This window comes from Anabrus simplex, chromosome 14, assembly GCF_040414725.1.
Source record: "Anabrus simplex isolate iqAnaSimp1 chromosome 14, ASM4041472v1, whole genome shotgun sequence".
Classification (NCBI taxonomy): Eukaryota; Metazoa; Arthropoda; class Insecta; order Orthoptera; family Tettigoniidae; genus Anabrus; species Anabrus simplex.
In genome coordinates this window covers 88333322-88356398 of record NC_090278.1, presented here as the reverse complement: position 1 = coordinate 88356398, position 23077 = coordinate 88333322, and the positions used below count along the sequence as shown (strand labels likewise).

The 23077-nt window shown below is 40.8% G+C and overlaps 1 protein-coding gene across 1 annotated transcript in view; it reads right to left on the bottom strand.

Annotated features, from left to right (window-relative positions):
• Positions 1 to 23077, bottom strand: part of PolA1 (DNA polymerase alpha catalytic subunit) — a 148509-nt gene that overhangs the window by 107478 nt on the left and 17954 nt on the right. The window contains exons 7-11 of the mRNA XM_068230304.1: positions 19988 to 20160; positions 9127 to 9274; positions 8359 to 8523; positions 6780 to 6953; positions 1210 to 1386 (exon numbers count right to left, since the gene is read on the bottom strand). Of these exons, the coding sequence (XP_068086405.1) occupies positions 1210 to 1386; positions 6780 to 6953; positions 8359 to 8523; positions 9127 to 9274; positions 19988 to 20160 (837 nt within the window). The remainder of the gene's footprint in view (positions 1 to 1209; positions 1387 to 6779; positions 6954 to 8358; positions 8524 to 9126; positions 9275 to 19987; positions 20161 to 23077) is intronic.

The following is a 23077-nucleotide window of genomic DNA, read 5'->3' as shown; positions in this document are numbered from 1 at the left end:
TTTCTCAATTACCTGGCGCATACTGAAAATCTGATCCTGACAGCCTCTCTGAAACCACACTGGTTTTCACGGAGATTAAATACAGAATAAAGATGTACTAATGAAGGTTAAAGAATTAATCTACAAAGGATATTACCTATCTATAATGACATATGACTCAGAGAGATGAGAATACAGTACAGGCAGGAGTATGTACAAAAGACAAGGAGAGAGAATGAGAAATGAAGACGTACGGAAGGAGCTAAACGTGCAAGAACTAAATGACAAACTGGAAGAGAACAGATTGAGGTGGTTTAGGGACGTCAAGCTGATGAAGGAATAAAGACTGCCTACACAAGCACTGGTAAGACAGATGACTCGGAAGAGAGGATGAGGAAAACCAAGATTACAATGGATGGACTCTGTGAAGAAAAGCATAGGACAATGGAACCTGGACTGAACACGGCATTGAATGAGGAATAGTGCGGAGACAGGGCGAAGTGGAGAGGAACCATATTTGTGCCATCTAACTTGATAAAATATTATTTCTACAAAAAATATCAACATTGTATAGTAATTGGCAAGACATTGGTGTTACTCTTTAATTTTTTACGGCCGATATCAAAGATTTATGAACTTGAATGTGTTTTGTTTCATCACATATTTTAGTTATATTGTCATTAATAATTGTGTATTGAATAGGTGGACCCACTTTTATCCCATTAAATGTCAATTCAATTGCATCAGTTATCTTCCGGCCAATGGACTAGATGAAATGAAATGTTGTATGGCTTTTAGTGCCGGGATATCCCAGGACGGGTTCGGCTCGCCAGGTGCAGGTCTTTCTATTTGACTCCTGTAGGCGACCTGCGCGTCGTGATGAGGATGAAATGATGATGAAGACAACACATACACCCAGCCCCCGTGCCATTGGAATTAACCAATTAAGATTAAAATTCCCGACCCGGCTGGGAATCAAACCCGGGACCCTCTGAACTGAAGGCCAGTACGCTGACCGTTCAGCCAACGATGGACTAGATGTTAGGCCTCTTTAAACAACAAGAAACATCAATTATCTTCAATACGGACTATTATGAAAATTATAACTTATGAACACTAAATTCTGTTTATCCTATAATGTGTTCCTTCTCAAGTTCTTACCTTTGTACATAGGACTTGATTTATAAGCTGTTTGTTCCTTTTCACTACTTAAGTGTTTAATCAATTTACCTCAACTTTGCACCAGCTCATGGGGTTGTTTACAGCCTGCGGTTCAGTGATATCCAACCAGCAGGGCCCCTTGATCTTACGGTCCAATAGAAGCATCTCCAGAGGACTCTTGTTCGAGCCAAACACATGGGAGAAAGTACGGCCTGAAGTGTTTGAAGGTATGGCAGGCTGGCTGGCCTAGAACAGAAAACCAAAGGAGAGGCTCATCATTAGGGTTTAAAATTTAAACAAGTGAAAAATATGCAAATAAATATGTCATATAAGTAGCTATATATAGCTTTAAAAAGAGACAAAATGTAACCTGACATTACATCCATGGCATTCATTTAAAAGTGTTTAGTAATTGGTTTCAAATGAAAGTAAATGGTCTTTCAAAGTTTCTGTACCTGTCTCTAACAATTAAGCTACACATGTTTTGTTTTCTCAAAAACAACACAAGCTGAAGCGCTTTGATGAATGCAATTTGAATTTCAACTACTTCTAGCTAGCAATATAAATTCAGAACAATCTAAAACAATTAAAACAAATGATGACAAGTCTCAGTTACAAAACAACACAAGCCCAATTTTATTTATTTTTAGGTTAATTTATATATTTATTTATTTATTTATTATGCCTTTGTAGGTGGCGAAGTTAGGGCTCTTGGCCCTCTCTTACACTTAACCATGGGCCAAGTAAAAGCATTCCTTTTAAAATAATACAAATACTTTCATAGCAATAGAATTAACGTTACTAAACCTTTCAGTATACCACGTGATGATGAAAAATAACAAAAATCTCATCTTTACGGCAAGTTCCGGCTTTACGTTAATTTTATGACTTTGTAGCCGCCAGAGAAGGAACGATGGAATCCGTGAAACTAATCACAGGCCAAAACTTGCCACAAAAATAAGATTTTTGTAGTTTTTATTATGCCGTGACAAAAAGTTTACTCTACAGAATTCCTGTTCTTCGACCACTGAGTAATTCTTAGCACTATTCTTTTTGGAATAATCCCCAGGTCAAAAATGTGTAAAAAAATCACATGTCCATTAATGTTGATTGACACAGTCAGCATGGTTCTTATTGTTAAGGAGATTATACCAGATACAGTGATGAACGATAAGACTGTAGGAGAACAGAGAGGATTGCTCTGCGAACGACCTGCGTAAAGAGAAACGTATCAAAAAGGAGAAGAAGAAGGTACTTTCTTTTTCTTCTTCTTTCTTTCTTTCCTCCTTCGATGTTGGCCTACTTTGGACCACACTTGCTTGTTAGCCCTTTTTTTCTCCTCCCAAAACTTCATCACTTCGCTGTAGTTCCTCTCCTCTGAACACATGTTCTCAGACTTTTCCTGCAACCCCTTGAATTTACCAATATTAGCTCGAAACATATCTCTATTAAATGTTCCTTTTGGATTGATGCCAACTTCCTTCACGTCCTTTGTTCCTTCTACCCATTTAGTAGTTGCTTTGAATTTCATGATGTAATTAAAGATCTTCTTTGTTAATCAACTCCCGTTCATTCTTGTGAGGTGCACATAACACTTCAGTCTCCTCTTACGTCTCCTCTGTCTCTCAGTATAGATCTTCATTTCTCCTCTTCCTCCATGTACCATCCTTTTTTTCTTCGAGTCCTAAGATCTTTCTCAACATTTTCTTTCTTTCCTCTATTATTTTTTTTTTTGCTATTTTGTCGCACTGACACAGATATGTCTTATGGTGATGATGGGATAGGAAAGGTCTAGGAAGTGGAAGGAAACGGCCGTGGCCTTAATTAAGGTACAGCCCCGGCATTTGCCTGGTGTGAAAATGGGAAACCACAGAAACCGTCTTCAGGGCTGCCGACAGTGGGGCTCGAACCCACTATCTCCCGATTACTGGATACTGGCCGCACTTAAGCGACTGCAGCCATTGAGCTCGGTATCATCATCATCATCATCATCATTATTATTATTGTTATTATTATTATTATTATTATTATTACTACTACTACTACTACTATTATTATTGATGTCTTTATTTGTGGCGAAGTTAGGGCTCTTGGCCGCCTCTTACACTTAACTACATTATGCGGCTTGATAATGAATACAAACTTAATATTCAAACTAACACACTGTATATAATATAGTAATATAACTTAATCATCATCATCATCATCATTTCCCAACTCCAGTTTCCCGGGTGTGGTGTACAAGCGCTCGCCATCTCCTTCTGTCTTCATACATCTTCTGAACCAGTACATCCTCCAATTTGTATCCTCTCTCCTCCACATCTGATCTTACGGTCTCTATCCAACGTTTTCTTGGTCTTCCCTGTGGTCTTCTTCCTATGAGATTAAGGTAGAAATATTTTCTGGCAGGTCTTTCCCTGTTCATTCTCATTACGTGCCCATACCACTGAAGTCTGCGTTTCTTTGACACTGATAATAGGAACCTCAATACCAACTACTTTCCTATTCACTTCATTTCTGATCTTGTCCTTTCTGGTTGTTTGGTTTATGGTTCTAATGTATCTCATTTCAGTTGCTTGGATTCTACAGAAGTCTTTGTGTAGTAGGGTACATGTCTCTAAAATGAACAAAATTAATTCAATATTAACCACTGTACGTGGAATTCATTTATGTAATTTATGTAAACGTTTCGTAACTATTTACTGAAGACATTCACTCACGCATTCACACTTAACTACATAATATATTCAAGAGGAAATCTTTAGACTGTCTTTTGAAGGTAATTAATGAGGAACAATTTCTAATTTCAGGGGGTAAAGTATTCCATATTCTAGTGCCCGACACAAGGAAAGAATTACTGAAGACAGATGTATGATATGCAGGTATTGCAACTGTTGACCCAGAACGCGTGTCACGATCATGAAAGGAAGATAGAAAATGGAAGTTACTGGAGAGATATTCAGGTATATTTTCAGTCAAGAGTCGATAGATAAGGGTTGATACATGCTGATTTCTCTGCTGCTCTAATTTTAACCAAGAAAGTTGTGCATAAAAAGGAGATACATGCAAGGCAAAATTCAATGAAAAAATAAATCTAATGCAGGAGTTTAAAGCTCTTTGCAGTTTCTTATTTTGTTCACTTGTAGCATCCACAACACAACATCACAATAGTTAAAAATTGGAAGTATCAGTGTTTGAACCAGTCTTATTTTTAAGTTGAGAGGTAATACGGTCTGGTGAATCTTAAGGGGATAAAATGATGAATGAACTTTCCTACATACATTAGTGACATGCTCATCCCAGTTCAAAGTTTCATTTATAGTACCTCCAAGGCTTTTTACTGATTTACAGAATGGGATAGCAACGCCATTTAGTTGAATAACTGGAAGTTGTAGACTGTGTAAATGGGTAAGCAGTTTTCTCTGCCCTAGTATGATAGCTTGTGTTTTCGTTGCTTTGATGGAGAGAGAATTCACAGGTGCATAGCAGCTGATCTGCTCTAAGTTTCAGTTCATATTTTCAATAGCTGCATTTATGTCATTCACTTTTGTGTAGCAGTAAATTTGAAGGTCGTCGTCATAGAGATGGTAGTTGCAGTTTTCCAACTTAGAAGAGATGTCATTCAAATATAAAATAAATAACAGGGGGCCGAGTATAGAACCTTGTGGCACACCATTAACTGTGTACTTCCACTCCGTTCTCGTTTCATTCACGACAACACACTGTCGTCGATTATGGAGGTAGGAAGCGAACAAATTGAGAGCAGCATGACTAAGATGTAAGGAATGCAATTTCGCTATTAGTATGTCCGTACTTACAGTGTCAAAAGCACTGCTGAAGGCTAGGAGAATGAGCACGGTCACTTTACATTCATCCACTGCTTTTCTTACGTCATCCGTAATTTTTAGAAGAGCGGTAGATGTACTATGACCTTTTTTAAATCCAGATTGGAAGTGATCAAATAACAAATGGTGCATCAAATACTGGAGCAGTTGTTCATGCATGAGTTTTTCTAAGACTTTCAAAAGTGAAGAAAGTATACAGACAGGCCGATAGTCAGATGGTGAAATTGCTAGAGATTTTCTTGGTACGGGAAAAATTAAAGCATCCTTCCAAACAGTTCGGAAGTAGCCTTCCGAAAGACATGAGTTACATATGTGGGTTAAAATTGGCAATACTACATCTATTAAGGTAACGACGAAGGATAACAGGATGTCGTCCACTCCGATTGCTCGTGATTTGATTGATGTTAGTTTTCTCCTTACATCAGTTTCATTTACTTTACGAAATTTGAAGAAAGGCCGTTGTGGCAATGGGGTAGATTGAAGAGAATTTATTGTTTTTTGTATAATATGAGGATGGGTCTATGTACTTACAGACGGGAAGGTATCAAGTCGACCAGCCTTCTGTGTAACCATTAATAAAGCGCAGGGACATAGTCTACTTACTCGAACCAGTATTCAGTCACGGCCAACTGTATGCTGCACTAACTCGGGCAAGATCGTTTGAAAATGTTGAAGATCCACATACGGCCGAATGGTCGGAGCATAGAGAATATTGTATGGAAAGAAGTGTTATAAACTCCATTACCGTTATTAAATATTCATAGAACTATTGAAAAGGACAGGCAAAAGAATATGACTGCGACAGGCACATTAAGACGAGTTTTCTGACCCATTCATAAGGAATGCTGCGGAGCACCATGGGTTCACTAATATTTTTTATTTACATCTAACAGCTAAAAGCTTTTAATTATAATTCCGTTAAAAGGAATGAGATGATCCTATTAGATGAATTAGTTATATAGTAACAGCTTTTCATTTTTATTTGTAAAGATGTTTATTTTATGTTGTAACATGCTATTTTCATCAAGTCCTCAAGATTTTTAGAAGATAATTTTCGCTGAAAAAGAGAATGTACTGTGTCCTCGAAACATGTACAATTAGATAATGTGCATTAAACAGTTTTTGTAAAGTACCGACAAGGCAGACTCATATTAACTCCAGTTTTTTCAGTGTAGTGACATGGTCACATGGTCAAATTAATAAATTCAATTTCCAAGTGACCACTCTCCAGACATGTAATATTTTGCAATTATTGCCCAATTGTAACATACGGACTAGAAACGCTGGTAACTCATAAGAAACAAGATAGTAAGATCCAAGCAGTAGAAATTAAATTTTTAAGAACATCGGTTAAAAAACAAGAAGAAATAGAATTCAAAATATTAAAATTAGAGAAGAGCTAAATAAAGAACCGTTAGTACAGGAAATACAGAAAGCAAGACTGATATGGTTCGGACATGAAAAAAGAATGGGAAAGGAACGGGTAGCAAGAAGAGAATTCGAAAGAGAAGTTAAGGGAGAGAGACCAGTTGGAAGACCGAGAAGAAGGTGAATGGATCAGATTTGGAAGGACATTAGAGAAGCTGGATTGGATATGGCGGAAGTAATAGAGCAGGAAAAGTGGAAGGACAGAAAGAATCCGATACAGTTCAATGCTGTACGTTGCTTTGAGATTCTTGTCAACAACTCTACAACTGTCCCTTGTAAGCATGTTTCCTGCTGTTATCAGTCACCTGGTGCAACATTGGAATACACTAAACACACCAGTCAGAGGGCTGAACAACAGTAACTTACCGAGTATTTCACCTCCAGGTATTCAGAAGTAAGCGGCACATCAGTCACGTCATCAAAGCAGTAACTGCGTTCTACCTTCCGGGACTTGAACTGCAGGATGTTGAACTGGGCTGCGATCTTCTCGTTGAACTCCTGATACACGTCCATTATGCTCACCTCCTTGCCATCTTCCGTCTAGAACAAAACACATCAGACTGTCAAGTCTTCAGCCCCACGGCCAGTTGGATCCTCAAAGCAGACCACTTGAGTTACAGTACCATATTTCTCTGAATCCTTTCCTCGGTTGAAAATGAGCGTGTTGTTGGTTTGTTTCGCGTAAGGGTAAAGTGGAGGTTTGTATTCTCAACTTTTGTATTCAATTTTATCTTATTTGTGATATCTTCTGTTGTACACTTTAACATAAAAAAGATGCCTGCTAAAGGATCATTAGATGAGATAGTTAATGAAGTCAGAATGGTCTGACAACAATTTAAGGTGTTTTATGACAATTATGTTATAAAAAGTTTCTTCTTGCTCCTTAAAATTTGTTCCAGGTAAAATATTGACAGCTCGAAAATCTAATTCATTACAATTGTTGTTTCATTTAATACGAAAATATCTAGAATGTTTGTAGATTAAGTTAAATATAACGCCAGGCGGACAGTAGTGTAGAAAATGAACTAGGTCATCTTGTGAGATATGAAATCTAGAAGGAAACAAAAAAACTAAAATATATTAAGACGATGGAAGCAAGATGTAAGGAAAGAACCATATAGACTAAAATATAGAAAAACGAAAAAAACCTCACTTTCAACACCTCTGTATTCGAGCCACATGTCTATGCGCTGGCTAAGCTGACATTAAGTCTGTAACACATTCGTCCTTGTGCGAGTGTCAGTAATGCCCATCAATTGTTGTACTGTAAAAAAAAAAACTTGGAATGGAAGAGAACATGTTTTCATAAAAAATGTGTACATAACATGGCCGACATAACTTGTTAATTCGTTAAAAATTAAGCCTGAATTACACGAGCACCAAGGTTTCATGCTATGTGTCACTGAAATTAGCAAGAATGGAATACACCTCAAGATGCAGCATAGTGCAGAGGTAAGTCTGTATTTTCTTGCATCTTGTAAAATTTCGGAAAGGTTATTCCCACGCAAATTTTTAGTGAGATGCTTATCACTACTCTACCAGCACTTGAAATAACTTTTATGCGGTTAAGTTTGAATAATAAAATTGAAACCTTTGCCACAAAAGCCTCAGGAAGAGATACTATTACAATTTTCAAGAACAAAATGGAAGCATGCACATTCACGTAGTATCAGACTTAGAAATTAACTAACGATAGCTGTAGTATGGAAATCATCCGCAAAAGTGAAAGTTTTAACAAACTGACTGCCATGTCACACAGATTTTAAAGTATGCGGGTTCTTTTCCAACTAACGAAAAATTGGTCATAACGACAATCTGCTATAGCGAGCACATTTTTTGCTGTTATATATTGCTGATATAATGGATTTCTCCTATACAAGTTAAACTTGTGTTAATACAAACACATAAAAGTGACAATAGCAGAGGAAGTCTGTCAAAAACAAACCTCTTCCCGTGGCAGCAGAAATATTCTCCTGTCAATATTCTTGACGGTGACACAGCAGCTAACATGGGCTTTGGCTGTTTCAATCCACACTTTACCGAACAGGAACACGGTGCCAGGCTGCTTCCAAGGATCCTCGTATGCATCCAACCAGAAGAATCTTAGAACCTGCAACATCAATAGATGAAGCAGGTAAAAAAAAATATATTTTTCATACATTCCCAATAATATTATTAACAAAAATTTATTAAGACCCTAGATTAGTTTTTGAACAACATCAACAAAGTAAGCAGGGAGCCTCTGAATACACAACGAGGAAAAAGTAATTCATGGTAATCACCAGAGAGAAAGTCACCAACATCGTTATTGTGCATGATGGAAACATCACTGAAAGGATGTCACAATTCGATGCTGGCTATGCTGCATGAATGTGAAAAGGAGTACGTTAACATGAACACGGTCTTCACGCCAGAGAATTATCCAGACACTGCTTAACTCACCAACCCAAAGGGGAATCAAACTGGGAACCCTCTCAATGGACAGGGATTTGGGGACACATCTGGTGTTTGCCCAACAAAATGAATTAAAAATCAGCCACATACTGCTTAACAGAGATCCGTTTCTCAGCCATCTGCTAGAGCAAAAGAGAACGTCAAAATTGACACGCAAGCAGCCTTAATGGTGTCAAACCAATACTATCTGCTCACGATATTTGAAGCCCTATAACTATTACTATCACTGTTACAATACCCACTACATAAAGGATATTACCTTATCGCCAGTGTCTGTAGTAGTGAGGGGTAAGTGTGAAGGATCCACACGCACTTCAGCGCAGGCATTGCTCTGTAGGCCAGCACCTTGCATGGTCTCCCAGCCGGCAAGCATCTGCTCCTCCGTCATCTTCTTATCCAGTACTGCCCTGAAATAAGACAACAGCCAAGTACATTAAAACTTAAAAGTCAGATTGTGAGTTTCACTAATAGGAAAAGTCCTCTCAGTTTTAATGACTGCATTGATGGGGTGAAAGTTCCTTATGAGGATGACTGTAAGTACCTCTGTGTTAATATAAGGAAAGATCTTCATTGGGGTAATCACATAAATGGGATTGTAAATAAAGGGTACAGATCTTTGCACATGGTTATGAGAGTATTTAGGGGTTATAGTAAGGATGTAAAGGAGTGGGCGTACACGTCTCTGGTAAGACCACAGTCAGAGTATAGTTCCCGTGTATGGAACTTGCACCAGGATCACTTTATATGAGAAGTGGAAAACAATCCGAAGAAAAGCAGCTCGATTCGTTCTGGATGATTTCCGACAAAAAAGTATTGTTACGAAAATGTTGTAAAATTTGGGCTGGGAAGACATGGGAGAAAGGAGATGACCTGCTCGACTAAGTGGTAGGTTACAAACCATTATTCTCGTCATTATTCCGTATTGAAAATAGCTAATCACAAAGTTTACACAAGGAGTAATTTTAATACCACCTATTCAATACAATTTATTCCACTATTGTGTGGTCAAATACACATTACCAGAATTTTAAAGGTACATGTTTCGCCCACTATTTATTGGGCATCATCAGCCTCGTTCAATCTTAAAACACACACTGGTCTAAGGGATCTTAACAAATTACATACAACGTATTGATGAACACTTAATGGTATTTGTTACGGAGATATCCGTGGTAGGTAGAGGCATAAGAAGGTGCGGGCGTGAATGGGTTTCAAGCTACGAAATTATAGTGCATGTAAAATCAATTTAAAATTTAACAAGGTTATATTTCCTTTTCAAAAACAAAGCAATAACAGACATGGCAGGTACAATGTAGCAAAATAAGGTGAGTTACAAAATTTACAGGTTTTGGGCTTCACGCCCTGACTTCAGCGATCAGCTCAGTTTTACCACAAACACGAGTTTTAACAGAGGGGCAGAAAGCCCCATTCATCCCTAGGAGCCCCTGGCTCCGAATTACACAGAAAAGCCTCCACGAGGCATATGACACTCAATTTCAAAAGAGCGATCCGCTCTCAAAATTTAAACCTCTCAAAGGCCACACCCAACTCTACCTTCAAGCTGTCCTCTAAGGACGTATTCACAGGGGTAAAATACCCAACCTACAGAGGTCTATTACATGAAAAGAAGGTTGATTACATGACCTCTAAAATAACAATTTGAGAGGAGGCGAACTTGCACTCCTAATACACTTTGTTTTTAAAACCTAATCTGGCTCTGGGCCGCTAACGCAAGGGCTAATCCCATACTACAGAGGTGACTTAGAGAAGAACACTTTACATTACATAAACGAAGAATAGTTTGAGAAAATAAGTTCACCTCAAAACAAATGTGAGTGGGAGCTCGAGAGGGTTAGCACTCTCTATCCCAATATGTAGCTTTACAAGAAAAAGATGAAAAGAGTAATTACATTTTAGGAAAAGGTTACATGATGGAAATGCTTCGAACCCGCCGCGAGTGTTAAACTGCCGACCTAGCAAGAAAAGAAGTTATTAATAGGCCATTACCTGGTGTTGAACGGCTGAAGAAGAAAGAGGCGCTTCCCGCCTCCTGCTATGTACTTAATACACTGAAAGATGGAACAGAAGTGGCCCCGAGACCCTAAAATCAGCAGTTTAAATACTCTCGCGGAAGTTTCTAGGCGTTAGGGGAAAGAAAACACCCGCCCACAATGTTTTTATTGGTTCGGGAAAAGAAACCCCTACATAGAGGAAAAAGAAACACATTATTGGTGGAAAATTAATTAAAGAAATTCGGGATTGGCTAGATCCAAACTAAGGGGAAAAAGAGGGGTATACAGCCAACTTAAACAATGACAGAAGGAAATTTAACAAAGAACAAACTCTTGAAATAAAAATTTCTCCAACAAAATAGTTCTTTAACTCCGCACTAGGTCGCACTATTGTTGATCTTCAGTAGTGTCCTCTAGAAGAGAAAGTTCACACTTCTTACTTCAAGCGAAACAAAAACACATCAAAAGTGACACAGTTCAAAAACTCAAAATTTTCCACGTGGTGACATCTTCTGAGAAAGTAGAGAATTAATAGAATAGATAAAGTTCAACCTTCCTCCAGAAGAGGAGTTTCAACTGGCGCAACTTTTAAATAAACAGAGTAGAGGTGTACCGCCCGGTACAGACCTCCCCCCCCAAAAGTTCCTCCAGGGGTGACACATGAAATCAGTTTGAAACAAAGTCCAAGTAATGATGTTGATATTAAGATTAATTGCGGAAGCATTTATAAGATTTTAGTAATTTGGTTGGTTTCAATTTCAAAATTTTGTTGTTGCAGGAGCAGTAAAGTCTTTCTGTTTGTAGTAGTTGAATTTCTGAAGATAAACCTTTAATGCTTAAAAGTGAAGAAAAGTTTTGCAATGTCCACCAAATATTGTTGTTAATTTCCCAAATGTAATTATTGCTTATGGTGACTGTCCATGTAGTTGATGTAGATTGAGTCGGATGGCCAGACCGGCCGTTGCAGCTTGCGTCCAACGGAGGCCGCTCGGACCCCTCAAGTACCCTGAGATACCGCTCGCCCGCACTATGAGGGGAGCAGAGGTGTTGAAGTACGCCGCGCCCGCGGTGAACAGATACAGGCTGCGGGCATGTAGCAGGTCGTGCGCCGCACATCAGCCTTGGCCGGGAGGTGAGCTCCGGCTCGCCGTGCACATGTCGTCCTCGCTGGAGAGGAGGGGGCCCATCCCCCTCCCCAGTCGCTGCACGGCGCTGCGCGGCTGCGGGGGCGCTGAAACATTAAAGCTAGGCGGCAGAATTGTGTTGGACAATCATTTTCTTTGAGGGTACAGGCTTGTGGAGAGGTTGAGGGGCCAGCGGCGTGTAGATATCCATGGCATTTACTATTATGAAGCCACAGTGTAAGGTGGAGCAGGAGACGGGAGCGTGGTAATGGCCGTGGCAAGGACAGGATGGCAGTTTAACGGATCGGGGCAGGTAGTACAAAAGGCTTACATCTAAAACCAAAATATTACAGAAGGGGCAGAATGCCTTAAAGGTGAAACTCAAAAAAAATATAACCTTCATATCCTTTCAAAATAATATGAAGCAAGTTAACACAGAAATTACACCGGTTTCACCTGGGACAGGTGAACCCTAAATATCCTCTCGGTGGCTGGATTACTTAGCAATAAGGTAACCGGCGTAAGAAAATCGAGAATGATACAAGGCCCATGAAATCTGGGGGCAAGCTTGCCCGCGGGAACAAAATTTTTGACCATAACCTGGTCACCTACCTTCAAGGTGGTGGGTCTCCGTCCACGATCATACCTTTCCCTAACCTTTTCATGAGATACCTTAAGATTAGCTTTAGCCTTCTTCCAAAGATCTTTAATATTGTCTGGATCTATTGTCTCGGGTAGAATGTCATTCAGAGACCAGAGGTTAGAAAGCGGCGAGTTGGGAACAAACTTAAACATCAAAGAAGCTGGAGTAAACTTGTGAGATTCATGAACCGCCGAATTCAAAGCAAAAGCTAACCAATGCAGGGACGTGTCCCACCTAGAATGATCTTCATGATGATAGGCAATAAGTGCGGACCTGAGATTACGGTTAACCCGTTCAGCCAGAGATGGTTGAGGGTAATAAGCAGAAGTAGTTACATGAGAGATTGATAAGTCAAAACAGAATTTACGAAATAAATTAGATGTAAAAGCCTTAGCATTATCGGATACAATATATTGGCACGGACCAAAAGAAGCAAAAATAGAATTTAGGCAAGTAATGGTGGACTGAGCGGTAGCTAGCTTAGTCGGAAATAACCAGGAAAATCTTGTAAAACCATCTACACACACAAAGATGAACTTGTTGGCATTACCCTTTGACTGGGGGAAGGGTCCCACATAATCGATATACAGGCGTTCCATGGGGCGCGACGCTTGATGAGAAGACAAAAGGCCTACTTTAGTGGACATGGTGGGTTTACTGAGCAAACAAGATTTACAAGCTTTTACAAGTTCACGGATTTCACCGTCCAAACCTTTCCAGATGAACATTTCACGAATCTTTTCACGAGTTTTAAAGATACCCAGGTGCCCCCCCAATGGGGTCTCATGATAGTATTTGAAGATCATAGGCACAAGAACCGCTGGAACGACAACCTTCATCATCTTATCATGCCTCGATGGGCAACATAAAACACCATTCCTCAGAACATAAGGGACGACCTGTTCCCCAGAAGAAAGGGTTTCCATTATCGGACCCAGCGTCGGATCTTCACGTTGGTATTTCTCAATATCCCTAAAAAGCATGGGAGCATCTGTTAAGATGGCATTAACACCAGATAGTATGGACTCGGAAGGTGATGAACTGTCGACCGGTTCGTGGGTCTCTACGTCGTTATGAAACATACGGCTGAGTCCATCGGCGACAACATTTTCAGTACCTCTGATATGCCGTACATCGAATTGGAAGGCAGAAATACGGATGGCCCAACGGGCTATACGACCTGTACGACGCGGCCTACCTAAGACCCAGCTTAAGGCTTGATTATCTGTCTCCAGATCGAATTTGACGTGTTCCAGATAGAGACGGAACTTTTCTAAGGCGAATAAGACTGCCAAACCTTCAAGCTCATATATGGAGTACTTTGCTTCTTGAGCTGACAATGTCCTAGACGCATAGGCGATGGGTCGCCTCCCTAGTTCAGTCTCTTGAAGAAGAACTGCAGCCACTGCTGACGACGATGCGTCGGTTTGGACGATGAATTTCTTCGAGAAATCAGGCATAGCAAGTACAGGGGCATTACAGAGAGCTAATTTCAGATCTTCAAAAGCGGCTTGTTGAGAAGGTCCCCACTCGAATTTGATGCCTTTCCTACGAAGAAGGTTTAAGGGCGCCGCTCTATTAGCAAAGTTAGGAATGAACTTTCTGAAGAAATTCACCATACCAATGAACCTGGCGATACCTTTAATGTCCTTGGGAGGTTTAAAATCACGGATGGCCTGTGTTCTAGAATGATCGACTGCTACACCATCAGGTGACACAATATGCCCTAGGAAAGACATAGAGGGCTTAGCAAAGGCAACCTTGGACAACTTAACAGTTAACCCAGCCTTACGAAGGCGATCGAGAACTTCTCGCAAATGATCTAGATGTTCTTCAAAAGTCTCTGAAAATACGACAACATCATCTAAATAGTGATATAAGTACTCGAATTTGATGTCGGAGAAGACCCTATCTAGTAGCCTAGTAAGCACAGCTGCCCCCGTGGGGAGCCCGAAAGGCACGCGGTTGTATTCGTATAAGTTCCAGTCCGTGGCAAACGCTGTAAGATGTTTAGACTCCTCGGCAAGGGGAATTTGATTATAGGCCTGATTCAAGTCCAAGATGGTGAAGAACTTGGCCTTACGAAACCATGAAAAGCAAGAATGAAGGTCGGGAAGGGGCACAGATTGCAACACCACCTTCCGATTGAGAGCCCTGTAATCAATGACAGGCCTGAAGCCTCCTTGGGGTTTCGGGACTAGAAAAATAGGCGAAGAATACGCTGACTTAGAGGGCCTAATAATACCATCCTTCAACATCTGATCGATGATTTCTTTTAGAGCCTTCATTTTAGGTGGAGATAGCCTATAAGGTGGAAAACGGACAGGAATCGAATCCGTGACCTCAATTTTGTATTCAATAAGGTCAGTAACACCAAGAGTATCAGAGAACACCTCGGGAAACGACTGACACAATTTGCGAATACTATCAGCCTGCTCTTCAGGTAGATGTCTAAGGTCTAACAACATCTCATCCTGGGTAGGCGAAATAGATGAACATGATGCAGAATTACACTTTAATAGAGGGATTTTACAATTAGAGGCAAATTTGAATGTGCACGACTTACTCTGAAGATCGAGCACCAGCCCAGTGTGAGACATGAAGTCCGCTCCCAGTATGATGGGGCAAGACAAATGCTTGGCCACAAACAATTTGATTTTCCATGTAAATTTAAAAACACGAATTTTGGCATGTAAGGAACCTAGAATTTCTAATGGAGATGAATTAGCCGAAACATATTTAACAGGAGATGAGTCATAGTCAGGGAGTTTACAAACAGATTTCAATTTAGAATACCAATCAGCCGAAATAATGGAACAAACACTGCCTGAATCTAAGAGAGCTGTTATAGGCTCGTTATTTAACTCAATCTTAAGAAAAGGAACAGGTGCGGGGGTATCCGCCGCAATCCTAAGACACTCTTTAGGGCATTCAAAAGATGAATTTGAAGGCTGGTCGTTCTCTGCATTTACAACCTGTTTACTAGGGGCTGAGTCTCGGGAATATGGATTAGTCGGCTCAGCCGACGCCACTAGTCACTTTTTATTATTGGCATAGCTGGAATTTGCACCAGAAGTTGAGCAGGAGGGGGTGCTATTTGAGTTTGGGCAATTCTTGGCGATATGTGAGAAGGCCCCACACTTAAAACAGCCTTGTGATGACTCTGCTCCATTCCTTGTCCCACTTGACTTGATCAGAGGACACTTATTCCGCAGATGGTCAGGCGACCCGCAAGCATAACATTTACGGGGATTGACTGGTCGGCGAGGTGGAGGCCGAGTGTTACTAAAGGAAGGCGGGGGTTCTTTCGCCACACGCAAGGAATCGGCATACCTAACTCCTTCCGCAGAGACGGCTAATGCTTCCAGTTCAGAGAAGGTTTGCGGGCACGCCGCGAAACACAAATATGACCTGTAGGGTGGTGAAATCCCTTCGACAATAGCTTGCACGATCTGATCCTCAGGGAAGTGGAGAGCAAACACCCTAGTATAAAACTTAATATCTTGGATGAAGTCTGCCAGGTTTTCATCCAAGCGCTGTACCCGATAATAGTATTTCTGAATAAGGGAGGACCTGGCCCTAGCCGGGATGAAGTTAGCTAGCAAATGGGCATGGAAATCCTCAATAGAAGATTGCTCGGCGATGGCTCTAACTATTTTGTCAGATAGGACACCAATAGCATAAGGATAGATAATTTGCAAAATTTGACATGGGGAAAGAGAAAACACAAGGGCATGATCCTGAAATTCCACTAGAAATCTTAAAAATGAAATTACGTCACTGGTGGTGTTGACGGAAAACTTAGAGATACCTCTAAGCAACATTGCCAATGGATGAGGCAAACTGCTGAACCCAGGTGACATAGTCGTTAAAGGTTTCAATGGCAAAGAAGTTAATTCAGAGCGGATGTGACTCAATGATGCACGGCGTTCAGACCCGCTGTCTAATGGGGCAGAGATAGTTTGAGCAGTTATGGTTTTCCTATTGACTTCTCCCTGAGGAGGCTCTTCCTCGTTACCTACATTCACCGTGGCGGGTTGATCAGTTTTGGGAGGAGCTTCGCCGGTTAGCAATTGAGTGACCTTATTAGACAATTCAGAAATAGTTTCAAGGAGCGTATTAGCTTGCTTCCTCTGAACGTCATTCACCTTTAGAGACAATAGATCATTCACTCTATTTGCAAAATGATACAGCCTGCCTTGCACACGCTTAATTTGATTAGGAGATGGATCGTTTTCATCAAAAAAGCTGACTACAGATGCTAGCCCAGTAATATTCTCGACGATCGTGGAAAGAGAGTCATCAATTTCTTTCTCTCCCAAATTGGGGATGGAAATGGGCAAATCAAGGGACTCTCTAAGCTTGTTGGTGTCTATTGCAACCGTGCCTCCAGATTGAACGTTTCTGATAGTTAACTCATATATCAACTCCTCTTTGCGCAAGTAGTTAAGGAGGAGAACATCGCGAGGGCCGGGCATGATGACAGAACAATTTTGAAAAACTCAAAAAATTCCAGCAACTGAGAAAATTGTTAGAGTTCGAATTAAAGCAATGTTTAGCCGTCAAAAGGGGCTAAATTGAGACCCATTCAACCACGCTCTGCTACCACTTGTTACGGAGATATCCGTGGTAGGTAGAGGCATAAGAAGGTGCGGGCGTGAATGGGTTTCAAGCTACGAAATTATAGTGCATGTAAAATCAATTTAAAATTTAACAAGGTTATATTTCCTTTTCAAAAACAAAGCAATAACAGACATGGCAGGTACAATGTAGCAAAATAAGGTGAGTTACAAAATTTACAGGTTTTGGGCTTCACGCCCTGACTTCAGCGATCAGCTCAGTTTTACCACAAACACGAGTTTTAACAGAGGGGCAGAAAGCCCCATTCATCCCTAGGAGCCCCTGGCTCCGAATTACACAGAAAAGCCTCCACGAGGCATATGACACTCAATTTCAAAAGAGCGATCCGCTCTCAAAATTTAAACCTCTCAAAGGCCACACCCAACTCTACCTTCAAGCTGTCCTCTAAGGACGTATTCACAGGGGTAAAATACCCAACCTACAGAGGTCTATTACATGAAAAGAAGGTTGATTACATGACCTCTAAAATAACAATTTGAGAGGAGGCGAACTTGCACTCCTAATACACTTTGTTTTTTAAAACCTAATCTGGCTCTGGGCCGCTAACGCAAGGGCTAATCCCATACTACAGAGGTGACTTAGAGAAGAACACTTTACATTACATAAACGAAGAATAGTTTGAGAAAATAAGTTCACCTCAAAACAAATGTGAGTGGGAGCTCGAGAGGGTTAGCACTCTCTATCCCAATATGTAGCTTTACAAGAAAAAGATGAAAAGAGTAATTACATTTTAGGAAAAGGTTACATGATGGAAATGCTTCGAACCTGCCGCGAGTGTTAAACTGCCGACCTAGCAAGAAAAGAAGTTATTAATAGGCCATTACCTGGTGTTGAACGGCTGAAGAAGAAAGAGGCGCTTCCCGCCTCCTGCTATGTACTTAATACACTGAAAGATGGAACAGAAGTGGCCCCGAGACCCTAAAATCAGCAGTTTAAATACTCTCGCGGAAGTTTCTAGGCGTTAGGGGAAAGAAAACACCCGCCCACAATGTTTTTATTGGTTCGGGAAAAGAAACCCCTACATAGAGGAAAAAGAAACACATTATTGGTGGAAAATTAATTAAAGAAATTCGGGATTGGCTAGATCCAAACTAAGGGGAAAAAGAGGGGTATACAGCCAACTTAAACAATGACAGAAGGAAATTTAACAAAGAACAAACTCTTGAAATAAAAATTTCTCCAACAAAATAGTTCTTTAACTCCGCACTAGGTCGCACTATTGTTGATCTTCAGTAGTGTCCTCTAGAAGAGAAAGTTCACACTTCTTACTTCAAGCGAAACAAAAACACATCAAAAGTGACACAGTTCAAAAACTCAAAATTTTCCACGTGGTGACATCTTCTGAGAAAGTAGAGAATTAATAGAATAGATAAAGTTCAACCTTCCTCCAGAAGAGGAGTTTCAACTGGCGCAACTTTTAAATAAACAGAGTAGAGGTGTACCGCCCGGTACAGTATTGATAGTGTGTAGACTGCTGAGAGGTCATGATTGGGACAAGTTGGTGGAGGAAGAATGGTACAAGGACAGGATGAGATGAAGGAGGCTCATATACCACACCCAGGAAACTGGAGATGGTTTAGGATGATGACGATGATAATAAAAAAATATATTTTGAGTTGTGGTAATCGTTCGGAAGGCTATGTTCATATTATATTTATTGAAAGTACTCGCAATTTGGTGGACTACTGGCCTACTATATGTGAAAGTGGCGTATTTAGTTCTTTTTGGTTTGTGTGTTCATCAATACGTTTTACGTAATTCGTTAAGATTCCTCAGACCAGTGTGTATTTTAAGATTGAACGAGGCTGCTGATGCCCAATAAATAGTGGGCGAAACATGTACCTTTAAAATTCTAGTAATTTCTATGTGTATTTGACCACACAATAGTGGAATAAATTGTATTGAATAGGTGGTATTAAAATTACTCCTTGTGTAAATTTTGTATAGATAGTAATGGTAGGCGACGATGAGAGAGGAAGGCCTAGGAATGGGAAGGAAGCGGCCGTGGCCTTAATTAAGGTACAGCCCCAGGCATGAAAATGGGAAACCACGAAAAACCATCTTCAGGGCTGCCGACAGTGGGGTTCGAACTGTGATGTGAGCTCAGGGAGATTCTAAAAATTAAATTTACTTCTAATGACAATCAGATACGATAAAATAGTAATTCATCCCATTTAATCTGTTGAGCCTGTGGAAAGTGCATCTATGAGAATTTCAGCACTCACATACCCATGAATTGTCACAAGTGATCGGAAAACGACACTTCCAGGAACGATGCATCGAGGTTCTACGGTATATTAAACAGTGTTAAAAAATTAATTTCACAGCGTGGCTCCACTGAATGACTTGTTTGCCAACATTTCTAGCTGCATCTTTTCACTTTCCAAAATCTTCAAGTGTTATAATTTAAAAGGTCGAAATCCTCAAGGCTTTTATTCTAGATTTTGTGACACCCAGTTTGGAAAGCACTGGCCTAGACGAACTCCAGACAATACGCATCCAAATGAATGAAGGGGAAGGTACACGGGTGAAGAGAGAAGTACTGCTCCGAGCAAAATAAAACTGGCCCGGAGGAAATTCCCCTGCACCCCTAATTAAGTGCTCTATATAAAAATATGCATGTCAATGTCATGTCGGAATTAATCTGCAGGGGAGTGTAACATTCCAGGTTATAAGACGACTACAAAGTGAGCAGCTCACCCCAGTCCTGATGACGGTTCTTGTTTCAACTGCAGCTTCTCTTCCTGCTTGATGGCTTCCTCAGCGACCATCGCTAACAGATTCTCCTTATCCTCCATCTGAAGATCCTGAGTATCTGTATCTTCTATCTTAATATCCTGGGTGGGCTGAGAGTCCACATCTTCAATCTTCATCTGAAATACATCAAAATGTAATTATCTATTGTGTCAGAAGCGAGAAACATTACAACACAGAGATGATAATACATAAATATATTTAAAAACTTTGAAAATAACACACAAACTACTGTGTGGTCACAGGATTAGACTGTAGACATTTTTTATAATTTGCATTACGTCTCACCGACACAGATAGGTCTTATGGCGACGATGGGATAGGAAAGGCCTAGGAGTGGGAAGGAAGCGGCCGTGGTCTTAATTTAGGTACAGCGTCAGCATTTGCCTGGTGTGAAAATGGGAAAACAAGGAAAACATATTCAGGGCTGCCGACAGCGGGGTTCGAACCTATTGTCTCCCGAATGTAAGCCGTCAGCTGCAGGTCTCTAACCATACGGCCAACTCGCTCCGTTCTTCTTGATCTAAGATGTTGGCAAGCTGGCTGATAGCCAAACAGAGGAAGTACCTGAGGTGTCACTCCCATTTTCTTCTCAGGAGGTGCTACACCGCAAAGACAGTGGATCTTTTATAGAGGTGTAAAATGGGGACAACCAGTCATACTTTGGCACATCCACAGTTTTCACATGGCAGGTTTGAAGTCATCCTCGGCAAGCGTACTCGGCGGGAGAATAACACAGCATAAGGGTAGGTGTCTTGACTACATGTTTTTGGTATACTCCTTTCAGCTGTCTGGCTCCATGGCTGGCCTTTGATCACAAGGGTCCCGGATTCGATTCCTGGCAGGGCCGGGAATTTTAACTATCATTGGTTAATTTCGCTGGCACGGGGACTGGGTGTATGCGTCGTCTACGTCATCATTTCATCCTCATCACGACGCGCAGGTCGCCTACGGGTGTCAAATCAAAACACCTGCACCTGGCGAGCCGAACATGTCCTCGAACACTCCCGGCACTAAAAAGCCATACACCATTTCATTTTCCTTTCAGCTTATCAGGTCGTGTTGTGTACAGGGTGACCGTAACGTCCCATCGCCCTGTACAGATTACAGGCACATTAATGAATTACTGTTGTAAATGTTGTTAAACGTCTTAAGTCAATTACACCGTGGAGGAACGGATCGCAATGAAAATCTCAGCTCACAAAGGACTCCGAGACAGGCAAGTCAATGAAAGATTTTACTGTAAGGTTTCAGGAACACTACATGAAAACATCAGGAGTGCAGATTGCAAACAGACAGACAGACAGACAGACAGACAGAAGCATCCAAACTGGTGGGCAGAATCATATTAGGAAAAGAAACTCATAGAAAGATGGAGCAATAAAAGGGGAGAGAAGGACAGTCTAATCTCCACAAACTGCCATATTTAAATAGATGGGCACTCTCTCTCCTTACCAACCCCTGATCTTCTTCTAAATCCCTGTCATCGTGTTTTTCCTATTATGAATTACTTTCGATGTTGTTACCTTCCTATGTGACACAACCCATTCTCATCATCTGACGAGCTCACCTCGCAATTTTTGTATATTAGATTTCCTTTGCAATATAATTTCTCACAATACACACTGTAAGGAACTAGAGGTACGTACCGTGGAGGTGATGGTGATTTTTGTTTTAAGAGGAAGTACAACGAGGTAATCATCCTCTCTGAACAAATTAGTGGAAAAGAAATTTAAAATAAAAACAAAATTATTTATTCAACAAAGGAATTTGGAAACGCAGTACAAAATAAAACAAAAATTTATTGAATTAGGCCGAAAAATTACTAACAAATCAAAAGGGAACGTGTGTTCCCTGAGTAACAGTGCACTTGTAATTTATATACGCTTGATTAATCCACTGTCGCACACAAAGCGGATGACAAGATCAGCAGTAGTCGCGTCATCGGCTAGCATGCGTTCAAGTGTTTCCTGCTCCGAAGCTCCGTCTTAGACCAGAGATCAGCGCACTTTGTGAGGATGTGGGCCATGGTGAAGTCGGCACTACAAGAACATACTGGGGGGTCTTCCCTCTTTAGGAGATAAGAGTACATAGATCGTAAATGACCTATCCTCAGCCTACACAATACTATGGCCTCCCTCCGTGAAGGCCGGAAAGAGGACCACCACACGGTAGCTGTCTTCTTAATTGATCTCAGTTTGTTGGGAGTTCGGATAGCTATCAACTCCGATTCCCAGGACGCCAAGATGGTTCAACGTAGCTGAGAACAAATATCTTTAGCAGGTACGACAGGTCTTGGAGGTAAAAGTACTGCTTCCTTTGCAGCTTCATCTGCAAGTTCGTTTCCCGCAATCCCAGCTGGCTTGGAAGCCACACAAAAGTGATTCTGGTGGCAGCATCACTTAATCTGGCTAGAAGGTCATGAATCTGCTGCACCAGTGGGTGTTAAGAGAAACAGGCTTCAATGGACTCCAGAGAAATTAACGAGTCGGTACACATAAGAAAGTGGCTTCTTTCGTCACCCAGTGCAAACTGCAGAGCCTCCAAGATGGCGTAAAGCTCTGCAGTATACATGTTACATACACTAGGCTCTTCGCGCTCATATCATCGGTGACGAAAGAACAACCAAATTATCTCTGATTTTAGAACCATCCGTGAAGATATGTTTTGAGGTCGGATATTGGTAAACGAAGGCCTGGAAATACCTCCAATAAACGGAGGAATCCGTGTTCACCTTGGGTCCAAGGAATAGATCTAGACGTAAATCCGGTCGCAGAACTAACCAAGGAGGTACCTCGCTAAAGGTTTGTTCAAGACAACCACTGATATCAGAGGTACGTACTGTTGGTATACACTTCTGTCTGTATTTCTGTGTGACAATGCAAGGATTGAACAACAGGTTATTTTTAGCGGCATTCATTACGCAGTAAAACCAACATCGCAGCAATGACAAGAGTTTGAAAGCACTTGTAGACAGTCTTTCAGTTTGTGATTAAGGCAATAATTATGTTTTGGAAAATGGATCCGAGTTTCGGG